Here is a 13,716-nt window from a genome sequence, read left to right on the forward strand (position 1 = left end):
CAAAAATATAAAAGTAAACCAAAACCAAGAAATGAAGTTAGTTCCCTAACTCCCTTAACAAAAACTGAAGGAAGAGATGGACAGCTCTTTAAAAAACATTTTTCCTCCAATATCAACAGATGCATTGTTGTAGGAATGAGGACTAAGTAATAAAAATAAATTGGCAGGCTTATGTCCTATGCATTGCCTGAAGAGGAAACAAGGAGGAATGGAAAGACAAATCTTTTTTTCTCTTTTTAGTGACACAGAAAGCAGTGGAAGTGAAGATAGTTCAGATGAAGAATTAATCGGGCCTCCTTTGCCACCCCAAACCACTCACATACAATCTGAAGATACAGATGAACTCATAGGTCCCCCACTCCCACCTGGATACCAGAATAGTGATGATGATGATGACGACGATGACGATGATGAAATACAAGATGAAATTGTAAGTGTTACTGTTTTGATATGTTGCATATGTATACTATATTATTTACTTGATCATTTCTGTATGTGTTAAATGCTCCAGGTGCTATTTTAAAAAGGTGGAACAAAAACAAAAAAACCTAAAAAGCCTATTTCTGATTACTACATTACATGTTGCTATTTGTGATATTCTTTCCTATAGTTAGGCATTCTGAAAGTAAAGCATTTTCAACTTCCCACCTAGCTTTGTACAATACATTTAAGAACATAGTGTAAGACAAAACTAGACAAATTTGCTTTAAAACTAGGGCCGAACGCCCAATTTCAGTCATCAATAAACATAATTGATTGCTTTTGATGTGCTAGGCACTATGTAAAGACGGGGTAAATTTTGTTTTCCTTTCTAAAAGCACTTTGGATTTGGAGTCCAGAGAATCTGAGTTCTGCTGCTTACTTCCTTTGTAACTTATTTTCTTGGCTCTATTTCACTCTGTATTAGTTCATTTAAATCATCCCACACTTCTCTGTATTTATCACATATACCATTTCCTATAGCACAGTAATATTTTAATATATTCATACACCACAATTTGTTTTAGCCATTCTCCACTAAATTGGCACCTGCTCTGCTTCTAATTCTTAGCTCTTACGATTTTGGACTATATGGGGACTTCCTTTTTATCGATGACTTTCTTGGGATATAAGCCCAGTAATTGAGTCTCCGGTTCAAAAAGTTTTGACAATTTAGTTACTTTATTTTCATCATTCTAAATTGATTTCCAAATTTCCACAGCTTCATGAATAATATTTATTAATGTACTTGTCTTTCCACAGTCTCTCAAATATTAACTTCCCATTTTTGGTCATTTTTTTTGGGCCAGTTTGCAGGGTATGAGAGAAAATTTTAAAAAATTCAATAATATTTTATTTTTCAAAATATATATAGTTTTCAGCATTCTTTTTTGTAAGACTTTGTCTTCCAATTTTTTCTCTTTCTTATTTATTTTCCTCTCCCCAAGATATCAAGTAATTTGATATAGGTTAAATTTCTCTTATTAGTGGTTGAGAATACATCTTCTTTCCAAAGCTGTGAGAGGTATATGATTGGGTTCTTTTTTCATTTTTTTTTTTATTAAAGCTTTTTATTTACAAAGCATGTTCATGGGTAATTTTTCTAATATTGACTTTTGTAAAACTTTTTGTTCCAAATTTTCCTCTCCTTTCCCCCACCCCCTTCCCTCTCTGGCAAGTAGGGTTCTTTTTTTAATAGTTTGATCTTTAATACTAAAATAATATATCCATTTAGAATATATTGTGGATTATGGTATACGATATTCATCTAAGGCTATTTTTGTCAGGTTGCTTTCTAGTTGTCCTAAAAGTTTTCATCAAATAAAGTTTTTTCTAGGTGATTTTTGTTTTTTATTTTATCAAAAACTGGATTATTGAATTGTTATTTCTTAATCTCACTTGTCTAGTTTGTTCCATCAATTTCTCTCTCTCTTTTTCTTTATTTCTTACCTCATCGATTCCTCTTTTCCATTGTGCTTCATTCTCCAAACAATGGCATTGTCAAGAGAGGACACTGCCACATGGTAGGGGGCCTTCCCACTATTGATCCATCCCCTCTCCTTGATCTTTTATTTCTTATACTTGCCTGGAAATCTCCTTCCTGTGTCTGTGCTCTCCTAGTCATTTAGATGTCAGATTCCCTGAGAGATTTGACTTCCTCCTTTCCCTGAACTCTAATAGACTTTTAAGACACCAAATCCCTCACTTTATTAATCACTAATCATCTTTTTTCACTCATAAGAGCATTCATCAGTAGAACTCCCTTCCACTACCTTCATCCAGTTTATTAATCATTAATCATCTTTTTCGTTCATAAGAGCATTCATCAGTAGAACTCTCTCCCACTACCTTTCTTTCCCATACTTTCCATCTTTGCCCTCTTCCCTTCACCCACTCCCGTATAGGTTCTTTGATTTGGGAGACCAGAGAAATCACCATCCCTTCATTACTAATTCTTAACTTGACTCTGGTGCATTACTCATTCTTTTCTGTATCCTTCCAGACTATAATGTAGTCTCATAAAAGAAGCCTTTACCTGTAGGCAGGTTGTTGCCAGGTCTCTTTGTAATGCTCTTTGTATTCCTATTAACTTGTTACCTCTGTTAAATTTTGGCCTTTGTCCTAGTTTCCTTATGTTCATTTAGAATTCTTTCTGTTATTACTCTGTTGCTATTGCTATCTCTATTCATTCCTACATTTTTTTTTTTTTTTTGTTTGTGGCATTTATGAAGCAAATAATCTGTTCTGGTTTTTCTCCTAAAATTGTTCCAAACTTTTTTTTTTTTGACTGTCCATCTTTTTTTCCCCCCCTGAGGTAATTGGGATTAAGTGACTTGCCCATGGTCACACAGCTAAGTAGTGTTAAGTGTGTGAGGTTAGATTTGAACTGGGTCCTCCTGACTTCAGGGCTGATATGCCACCTAGCTGCCCCAAATGTCCATTTTTTATCTTATATAGTTTTATTTTATATAGTTCAGATTTTCAAGATATTTCCATTTGCAAGATATTGCATCCTGAGCTCCATGTGCTCTTTGGAATACACTCTTCGATTCCTATGAAGTTGTGGCCCCTGCTGCCAGGCTTTTGTTCCTGAAGGACTTTGGTCAGATTGGCTGTCTTGCTTGAGTCAGATAAACTTTCTCATCCCGAGAGCCAGAGTGTCCATGATGTTAAAAACTTGGAAAGAGGCTGGGGTGTGAGGATGTGTTTTATTGTAAACCTATGTTATATCCTTGGTGCTAGTATATGTGCTGTTGGTATTGTAGGAGTGGTTACCATTATTTTTTCATTGGTTCTTTATGTTTTGGTCATTGCATTAATCATAATCAAGTTTTTCAAAGTTGTTTGTCTTTACAATGGCTTTTTTTTTGTCCCTTCTAATTCTTTTTTAAAACAATTTTTAAATTTATCAATAGTATTTTATTTTTCCAAGTGTATGTAAAGATTGTTTCAACATTGACTTTTATAAAACTTTGTGTTCCAAATTTTTCTCTCTCCCTCCATCACCTTCCTCCTCCCCAAAACAGCAAATGATCCGATATAAGTTAAATATGTGCAATTCTTTTAAATATATTTCCATATTTGTCATGGTGTGCAAAAAAAAAATCAGATCAAAAGGTGAAAAAAGTATGCTTTGATCCACATTCCATCTTCATAGTTCTCTCTCTCTGGATGCAGTTGGCAGTTTCCATCTCAAATTTACTAGAATTGCCTTGAATAACTACTTGTTTTTATTGAATAAATTACTCTCTTGGTTCAATTCATCTCACTCTGAATAAATTCATAAAAGTTTTTCCAGGTTTCCTTGAATCCATTTCATTTTTTTTTTTTAACTATCTAGGATTATTCCATTACATTCCTATACAATAGTTTGTTCAGCCATTTCCTGATTTAAGGGCTCTCCCTTAGTTTCTTGTTCTTTGTCACTTTTATTAAAAAAAAGAAAGAATTATGTATTTTTGTACATATGGGTTCTTTACTTCTTTCTTTGTTCTCACTGGAGTATAAGCCTAGTTGTGGTATTGCTGAGTCAAAGGATATGCCCAGTTTATTAGCTTTTTCGGTATAGTTCCAAATTGTTTTCCAGAATGGACTCGCCAATTCACAGCTCTGTCAGTAGTGCATCATTGTGCCTGTTTACCCAGAACTCATCCAGTATTTTCTTTTTTATCAGCTTTGCCAATCTGATGGATGGATGGAACTCCTAATATGCTTTAAGTGCATTTCTCTGATTATTAATGATTTTGAACATTTTTTAAATGGTTGTTGGTAGCTTGGATTGCTTCCTTTGAAAATTGCCTATTCATATCCTTTGGCAATTAATCTTATGTGGAATAACTTAATTTTATAAATGTAAATCAATTAAGTATCTAGGAAATGAGACCTTTAACAGGGAAACTTACTGCAAATATTTTCCCACTTAACTTTCTGTAATGTTCTTCTCTCAAATATAATGTTCTCTGGGAGCAGGTTTCTTGGGGGGCTTTTGGGGGCAGCCTTAGTTTCAGTTTCAGTAATTGCCTCAAATGCAGCCAGGAGTTAAAGTCCAAATCCTTTATTGTCTCCATCCACGTCTTGTCCTTCCTTGTGCCCAGTTAGCTTTCTTAGAGGCCTCTCTCCTTGGTTCCAAGAGCTCCTGCTGCTAATCCTTTGCCTCTGCTAGCTTTAGCCTCTTAATCCAAATGTCTCTAGCCAGCACAAAGGTGGAATAAGGAATGAATCTGATTCCGCCTCCGAGAGAGTGGGCTTATGGGTCTGGCCTTGAGAGCTTCTTGCTTATATGATATACACTGAGCTTACTCCAATCATATCACTAGGAAACCATTATTTGTTGTAGGATTAAATCAGTGCTAAATTAGATTTAACCATTGTCTCCTCAATTCCACTTAATACCTTGTTTCAAGTTCTGGCTCATAACATCTCCTTATAAGATCAGATCAATCATACTGAACCATGCTAAATTAGATAATTATTGTCTTTATCAATTCCACTGTCTTAGCACCTTGTAAGAATTATAACAACTTTCTTCTAACTTTAGTTACATTGATTTTGTTTTGCATATTTTATGTAATTGGAATTGTCCATTTTTTCTTCTGTGATACTTTCTACAACCTCATTTGGTCATGAATTCTTCTCTTATCTGTGGTTTTCAAAGGTAGTTTTCTGCTTTTCTAAAATATGACCTTTTATAGCAAAGTCATGTATCCATTTTGATCTTAACTAGGAATGAGGTAAGAAGTGTTGGTGTGATTTCAACTAGTAAATTTAGGGAAGCTCAGCACGGAAATGTTCACCAGTAGATGATAAATATTGTGGTCATGATAGTCATGAAAATCTTTTGAGATGTGGAAGAGTGGGGACTTGGATTCAGTCCATTAGTCAGCATGCATTTATTAAGCTCCTACTATGTTTGAGAAATTATGTAAAGTTCTGAGATGAAACTACTATCAATAGAACAATATACATTGGTCAAGGTAGAATTCATGTTAATGCTCCTAAATGTAAGAATCATTTTAGCTAAGATTAACCTTTTGTTTATTTAATTTCTTCTATTTGTTTTTTTGTGGATTCCTTCTATTCCTGGTTAATGGGCAGAGATATTCATAGGTCCTTGCCTTTGTTCCTAGATCTTCAATGGGGAGTCCGTTCTCTGGTCTAATAGTCCACATAAGAGAAACCAAATGGATAAATATTTCCCATTGTATATTTTGAAATGGGTGCAGTTGGATGGAAAATCATTTGAGCAGTTCCTTTTCTCTGTTGCTTTATCAGAATTGAAGAGTGGGAGATGATGGTGGTAGTACTCGGTTAGGGTTCTTCTATTTTTTTTTTTGTTGTGGCCTTATTCGTTGTTATTTCTCAAAAATGTACATATTGCAATGAAGGTAGACTCAACTGTACTGTTGACATTTGAGGTTTTACATCTCTGAACTCTCTAGATGGCACCATAGTACTGAATCCTGAACTTGGAGTCAGGAAGACCTAAGTTCAAATATTATCTCAGGCACTCTATAGCTTTGTGATACTGGGCAAGTCACTTCACTCTGTTTGATTCAGGTTTCTCAACTGTAAATGGGACTAATAATAATGCCTACCTGTTGGGAGAATTAAATGAAATAATATTTGTATATCACTTAGCACAGTACCTGAAATGTCATAGGCATTATATAAATGCCTTTTCTCTTCCCTTCCCTTTCCCTTTGTTATATTTATTCTTAACATAACTGAAATTGACTTAAAAATATAAATCCTTATTAAACATCAAATTTTTTTAAACAAAAGTTTAGCTCTTAAATTTGTTCAAGTCAGAATAAAATCTATTTGTTTACCTTGAAACTCTAGTTTGCATCACACAGCACACGCCAGTTATTGAATAGAGAATTTTCCTTTAAAAACTGTCTTATAAAAGAATTTGAGGAAACTCTTTGAAAAGTTTTAACTGGGTCTTTAGAATTGAGGTTTAAATATTGAAATACTTGCAATAAACAAGGCAGAAAATCTTAGCCATTATAGAGGGTCATTTTCTTCAAGTGCATATGTATTTAGGGAAAATAAAGGGGTCCTGTAGAAAATAGAAATAAAAACTTTTGGGGGACAGGAAGGAATCTGAGATGATGGAAGCGTAGAGATTTGGTTTTTGTCAGGATGATGAAGAATGGAAAAATATTATCCTGAGATGGAAAGAAGAGAAAGGACACTTGTATGTTAGTAGCTTAAAAACAGATTGGTAGCTCTTTCTGAGGAGGAGAGAGAGAGAGATTCCAAGAGCAAAGTAGCTGATATTTCACTCTGTACTCTTGAGTCCATCTATAAAGTAGCCAATTTTATTATTCATCTTCTGAAACCATGGTTGGTCACTGGAATGATTTGAATTTCTCATTTTTGCAACTGATTGCTTTTATAATATTGATATTACTGTTTAATTAGCTCTTTTAGCTATGCTCTCTTCATTCTTAATAAATTCATATACATCTTCTCAGGTTTTTTAAAAACCATTCTTTTTATCATTTCCTACAGTTCAGTAGTAGTCTGTCATTGTATTCATAGACCATAACTTGTTCAGACATTTCCTAATTAATAGATAGCTCCTCAGATTCCAATGCTTTGCCATCATGAAAAGAGCTACTATAAATGTTTTTGTGTATTTTGATTCTCTTCCTTTTTCTTTGATTTCTTTGAGGGATACCTTTAGTAGCAATATTGCTGTGTCAAAAACTATGTGTAGTTTAATAACTTTTGGGACATGGTTCTAAAAGGCTTTCCAGAATGACTAGACTAGATCATGGTGACTATCAACAGTGCACTAATACTTCTTTTAATCAGGTACCAATATGAATGGTTATGAGATTTTTATGTTTCATTTTTTGAATTATTATTGATAGATAATTTTTCACATGGTTGTGGATATTTGGATTGCTTTTGAAAATTACATTTTCATATCTTTTGACCATTTATCATATGGGGATTATAAACCAAAGTTTTAGAAGAAAAGGAGATAGACATATTTTTCTCTTTTCTGGCAAATAGGAAGTCTCATTTGGAGAATGTATTTATGGAACAAAGTATAGGTAGGAAAAAATAGATTATGAATATAAATAAAATTTAAAGTAATTTTTAATTTTAAGTTTTTCTCTATTACTCAGTCTGATTCCAAAAGATTCTGAAGTTTGTATTTTGAGCAAAAATATTTAGACAAAGTCTGAATAAACTAATTGATTGAGATGTGATGAAATGTTTGTTTTTTGTCATCATCTTTAGATGTAGCCATTTAGTTTATATAGGTAACTAGTAAAGGGTTAGGAATAGTGTCAAATTGGATTAATAGATGTTTTACTTTTCATATATAAGGAATTCTTTAAAATAGATATTTAACTATATACATAAAATGAAACAAATAAAATGATAATATTTTATAATGTATTAAGGCAAGTAGATAATTGTATGAATTGAAATTGTGAGATTGGAATTCAGTATTCTTGTCTCACCTTTGTCACTAGCTTATTGTGTGACCATGAAGACATTAATTTTTTTATCTCATAATAAATGGAGGGGATTACTTCTGGAAGTTGTGGTTATATGTGGAAACTATCACTTCCATATGAACAGAGAATCCCATGGCCTAGAAAAATGTTTCAGGAAGTAATTTCTTCAAATTGCTTCTAAATTTTATCATAGGAAAATGAAATGTGGGTGGGTCATGATAGTCCCAGAGATTGTGGGATTGAGGATTTTACATTTATTACCTTTACAATGAAGTAGAGATGAAACTCTTTGAGGCTTATCCATATAGTAAAGAGATAGCTATTTTTGCAATAGACTTTCAAACGAGGAAGTGTTTGGAGTCTGTGAAGGTGAATTCATGTATGTAGAAAGCATAAATGAGGTTTAATTTCAATGTTTAACACTCAGAGTGCTAAATACTCTTACTTTAAAAAAGGAAGACCACAAATGTGTAGGCATCTCAGTATTTTTCAGATTTTTAAAATTAAATTGCTGATATTGCAAACAGATCAGTTTTACTTTTGGGATATCATTTTGCAGATGGAAGATAATGTTAATACCTTGCAACTATAGAATATTTCCAGGTGAGCATTTAGTGGTATACAGGGATTATAAATACTTAATCTTGAGAGTGAACAGATCCCCAAATGATTTTTCCTTAGATTTCTTTTCCACATTTCATAGTTGTTGTTATTTTTTTAAAATCTTAGAGTTTATGTCTATGCTGCTATAATTTTCAAGAACTTATATGTCAAGAGTATTATTCTGCATAGTATATATAAATCACTTTTTAATATATTTTCTTATGTCAATAATATGAGCATTTAAAAAATTTAATATAGCTAAAAACTTTTTGGGAAAATAAATGGATGCCTGCATGTAACTTATTTTATTTGTTTTATTTCCTTTCATAAATTGTGAGAATTAGCTGCCTTTCTCCGGAGGAGCAAAGGATTCATAAAAACCTTACAAATTCTGAAATGTGGCTAATATATTAGAATGCACTGATTTCATTTAAATCCTCTTGTGTCCTTTTGATAACAGTTGTAAAATTGCTGTTCCGTGAGTCCCTTATTTTTATCTTTAAAAAAGAGATATTATAGTCTCTTTCTCTAGGTTTTGTTGAGGGAAGATTTTAGAATTTAGGTGTAAATTCCAATTTTATATTTTTCTGAAATATTTTCCTAATTTTGCTAGATGAAAATAGAATGTTCTTTTGAGTTTCATATAATGAGAACAGTGAAACAATAAATATCTGAATATTTATAGTCACTCACTTGAAAAACAACAAAAAGCAATTATAAATCCTTTTGTGAAGAAACAGAAACAGTTTACAATTTCTCTTTTGTACAAGCTCAGATTGCCATAAATCCCAGTTGTTTTAAGAGATAAAACTATTTGTTGAAATCTGTCATCATCATTTTTATTACTTTCCTTGTTCTACTTATATCATCTTGAATCAGTTTGCTTAAATCTTTTTGTTTCTCTGTATTGATCATGGTTATATTCTTTACACATATTTTTTCTTCTGTCTTAGTGCCTTTGATGAACTGCCCTCCATCCTCATATCTTTCTTGGAAGTGCCTTCATCAAGGCACAGGTCAAGCATTGCTTGACAAGGAGCTTTGCCTAATTTCTTTCATTTAATGTCTCTTCTCCCCCATTTATTATTTACTTATTTTTCATATATTCATTAATTACTTAACCTTGAACATATTTCTTCCATGAGATTTTGTACTTTTTTGCAATTTTTCCAATTATTTTTAAAATGTTATTTTTCTTCAGTATTTTTTGTGCCTCTTTTATCAAACTGTTAATTCTCTTTTCATAATTTTCTTATATTGCTCTCATTTCTTTACCGGTTTTTCCTCCAAAAGTCATACTTGACTTTTAAAATTAATTTTTTGCCCATTTAAAAATTGCTCTTTTTTTTTTAAATCTTTGAATGCGTTCAAGTCATTGTTTTCATCTGAGTTAGTGTCTTGAGCTTTTTTGTCATCATAGACACTTTTTGTAGTCAAATTCTTCTTCTTTTTTTTTTTTTTTTTTTTTTTGGTTATTTCTAGCTTATTTCTTTACTTTGAATTTTTGTTGGTATTGTGCTCTGCTCACCTCTGGGAGGGATGGCTGGTTTGAATTTCTGTATCTCAGTGTGGAGGCCTTTAAGTTTTTGGTGCTTCCAAGGTGTTGTGATCCATGAAGAGATCTAATCACTGTCCTACTCTGTGCTCTAGTCCTTTCCCAGGTATGGCCCTTGCTCTTTTGTGACTGTGGCTACTCCTTTTTGTTATGGAATTATATGTCAGAACATGGTTAATAAGCCTTGAAAAATATTCTCAAGTCCTACATCCAGTGTAAATACAAGATGCTTCTGGAATTTCTTTTTGACCAGGTGTCAATATTCCAGTCAATATTCCTGCTGCTGTTGCTGCTGCTGCTGCTTCACTTGTCAGTTTTCTGTTGAATTTTTTGCTGAGAATTTGATATGGTCTTTTCTGAGGTTGTTTTATAAGAGATGTTTTTAGGGAAGTTTGGCAGCTGTGATTCCTCCATCTTGACTACATTCTTAATCTTGAACATGCTGAAATCCAGCCACTAGTATGCAAATTCCTTGATGGTATAGAATATTTTACTTGTATTTGTATATCTAGTATTTAGCACAGTATGGGAACTTAATAAATGATTGTTGATTGTTTATTTTTGTATTAAATTTGTTGTCTTTTGGTCTTAGGTTGCCTTTTAGTAGTAGTGTTGGTTGAATTGGATAGAATTCTTGTTTTTCATTGCCTGACTCATAATTAGTGCTTAAATGCTTATTGAAGATTATCAAATCACTTGTCACCATTCCTCCTTCTTCCACCACTTCTTTTCATATATCACAGGGATTCCATTAGGTAAGGAAATGCAGCAGATAGAATTCTCCACCTATCTTACTTAGTTTTTTATTTATTTACATTTAAAATATTTAAATTTACATTTAAAATATTTAATCTCTAAATATTTCAAAATTCCTTTTTTCCTCTCTAATTGGTACACAAACTCCATCTCCTATTCAATTTAGATCAATGAAAATTTAAAGGAGTTGCCTTTCAAAAAAAAAGGTTGAAGACCCCTTTCCATTGATGTTGACCAATACTGATACAAGCCAGAATGTTACCCCTTCAAACTTTCTTCTTACTGTGTGAAAAGAACAATGTGTTTGTTTCTTCAAATAAATCATATATATTACTATTACATATAAAATTACATCCATATCAACAATACATAATATATAAACTTGCCTCAAAGGGTTCTATAAAAACTAAGGAGCTATTGTATATAAAGCACTTTGCAAACTTTAGACGTCTGTATAAATTTCCCCCATTGGATAGGTATTTTGGTATAAAAATTTCCTCTTTTTTCTCAAAAATTTTTTGACATCCTTTTCAAGTTGAGACCTTTGGATTAGCATTGGTCTTATAGGAATATATTTTAAGCTCCTACTTCAATATATTACTTTTAGAAATTATGATATAGCCAATTCTTCTTTCCTAATTGCTACAGATAGTTGAAAATTAAGTGACTAATTGTGCCAAAAACTAGAATGTATCAGGGATCCCTGAGTGTTACATCTTCATTGTTATAGACCTGACCATCACTCCCTATATTTAATTTCTTTTTCTATTAAAATGTAAACTCCTGGGCAAGGTACAAACTATTTGGATTAATTTTGTTTGTATCCCTAGCCTTTGCTTAATATGGTACCTAACACATAGTAATAAATGCACTTTAATTATGTGTGATACTGATTTTAGAATTTTAAATTATTAATATTGTAAATTATTAATTCAATATTAAAATTAAATCAGTTTTCTTTGCTATCCTTTGTATTTTATTTTATGCATTGAAAAACTATTTATAGAAAGGGTTTTGCCAGATGGTCAAACAGGGTCCATAACACACAAAAAAAACATTTAAGAACCCTATTCTAGTTGGTCCTTTCCAGCTATAAATGCATATTCTTGTAATCCTCTGACCTCAATGCAGAAGGAGGTGTATTATAGGAGTGTTTCACTCATTATCTTAAAGTGGTCTCTTGGGAATTGAAGTGATAGGGAAATATCTGGCATTTGAAAAAAGACCTTTACTCTTTTTTTGAAAAGCTCAAAGATATTTGAAACAATCATACTTTTTTTCTATTGAGAATCATTTAGAGAGTTTTATCCCTTGTGACTGGTTGGTTTTTCATACAGGTTTTTTAGCTATCCATCCTATATATGAAATTTAGCAAATTCAAGAAAAATGTAAAAAATGCCAGTGCTCAGCAGGCTGTGCATTTGTGAACTACAAAAGTACATTTAAGTTAGTGGAGGCAACCAGTTGTTTTCAACTCATTCATGACAGTGAAACAAATCTAATAGTATAAGTTGTTATTATTATTGCTAAAATAGGTTCAAGATGAGATGTAATCTCCTGATATAAAAATTATCCTGAGAAAAACCTATCTGTTTTTACACAGCCAATAAGTGAAGAACAAGAATGTTTTTTTCATTTTAAATTGTAATTAAATTTTATTTATAAATGTAAAATCTATTTGTAACTGTTTGGGCCTTATAAAATAGGCAGCAGGAAGAATATGGTCCATTTTCTCTTTTAGATGGTTACTATATTTTTTAAAAGTCCATTTATTCTTATGGTTTTTGTTAATGTTGAAAATATTTTTTCTTATTGATAGCTTGTCTTATTCTAACTGCATTTACTTTGTGCAAAACTTTTTAATTTTTTGGTTGTGCAATTTCCTTTCTTTAAATCTTTTGTAATAATTTGTATCCTTATTTATTTCTGAATTCTTTCCATAATTGTAGATGTATCTTCTTCTGTTCTCTATAATTGTGATCTTTCATTTTTATGTCAGAAGGATTCATTTGGAACTTATTGTGACATATGGTACAATGTTGGTCCAGATTTTATTTGGTTTTCCAAATTTCTTTCCAGTTTTCCCAGCATTTCTGGTATTTCATAGGCATGAATATTCCTCCCTCCAATGTAGATTACAACCATTTTACATCATTATTGAGTTTATTGTCAGTATAATGCTCTTGTGGCCAAAAATCCTTTTCAATTTTCAGGTGATTTAGCTTTCTGACCTTTGTTGGAATAGTTCTTAAATGATGATTCATTGCCATACTCATACTTGAGACTTTTTCTGCTTGAGAAGATTTGCCAGTATTTACATTCCTTTGGTGTCATCGTCTTTCAGAAACTTGGCTTGCCTTCATGACCTAAGCATCCCAGTAGGATGCAATGTAATAATAAGAATAGCACTTTCAAGTTTGCAAACTGCTGCATATAAATAATCTCATTTGGACCATATAGTCCTTTGTTTAGAAGGAAGTAATCAAAAATTAAAATTTCTAGGAAAATATCACTAATTTGAGTTTTAAAATATCAAACACATCTAGTGAAAGTTAAGAAAAATTTCTAGAGGCTTTCTTATGTGGTATCCTGCTTTCTAGAGCTCCCAAGTTGAAGTGACAAAACATACCGTTGCTTTCTAGGGTCCCCACACCAAGGTGATTAAAATCTACCTATACTAGTGGAGAAGTGATGAGGTGGGACTCCTGAGTATGGTGGAAAAATGGAGTCCATTTATTCTAAGGACTTTCCCCTTTTTATAATGTAACAAAAACAACACTGTGCACGTGGGACCACATGAACAACTTGCTGTTGTATGTAGATTGCCACCTGGTATCACTC

The 13,716-nt window shown here is 32.3% G+C and overlaps 1 protein-coding gene across 2 annotated transcripts in view; it reads left to right on the forward strand.

The window, feature by feature from the left end:
- The window catches only part of WDR70 (WD repeat domain 70), a 297,258-nt gene that overhangs the window by 23,284 nt on the left and 260,258 nt on the right, over positions 1 to 13,716 (forward strand). For both annotated transcript variants that reach the window (XM_031964247.1, XM_031964252.1), the window contains exon 5: positions 241 to 430. In XM_031964247.1, the coding sequence (XP_031820107.1) occupies positions 241 to 430 (190 nt within the window). The remainder of the gene's footprint in view (positions 1 to 240; positions 431 to 13,716) is intronic.

Source organism: Sarcophilus harrisii, chromosome 1 (assembly GCF_902635505.1).
Source record: "Sarcophilus harrisii chromosome 1, mSarHar1.11, whole genome shotgun sequence".
Lineage (NCBI taxonomy): Eukaryota > Metazoa > Chordata > Mammalia > Dasyuromorphia > Dasyuridae > Sarcophilus > Sarcophilus harrisii.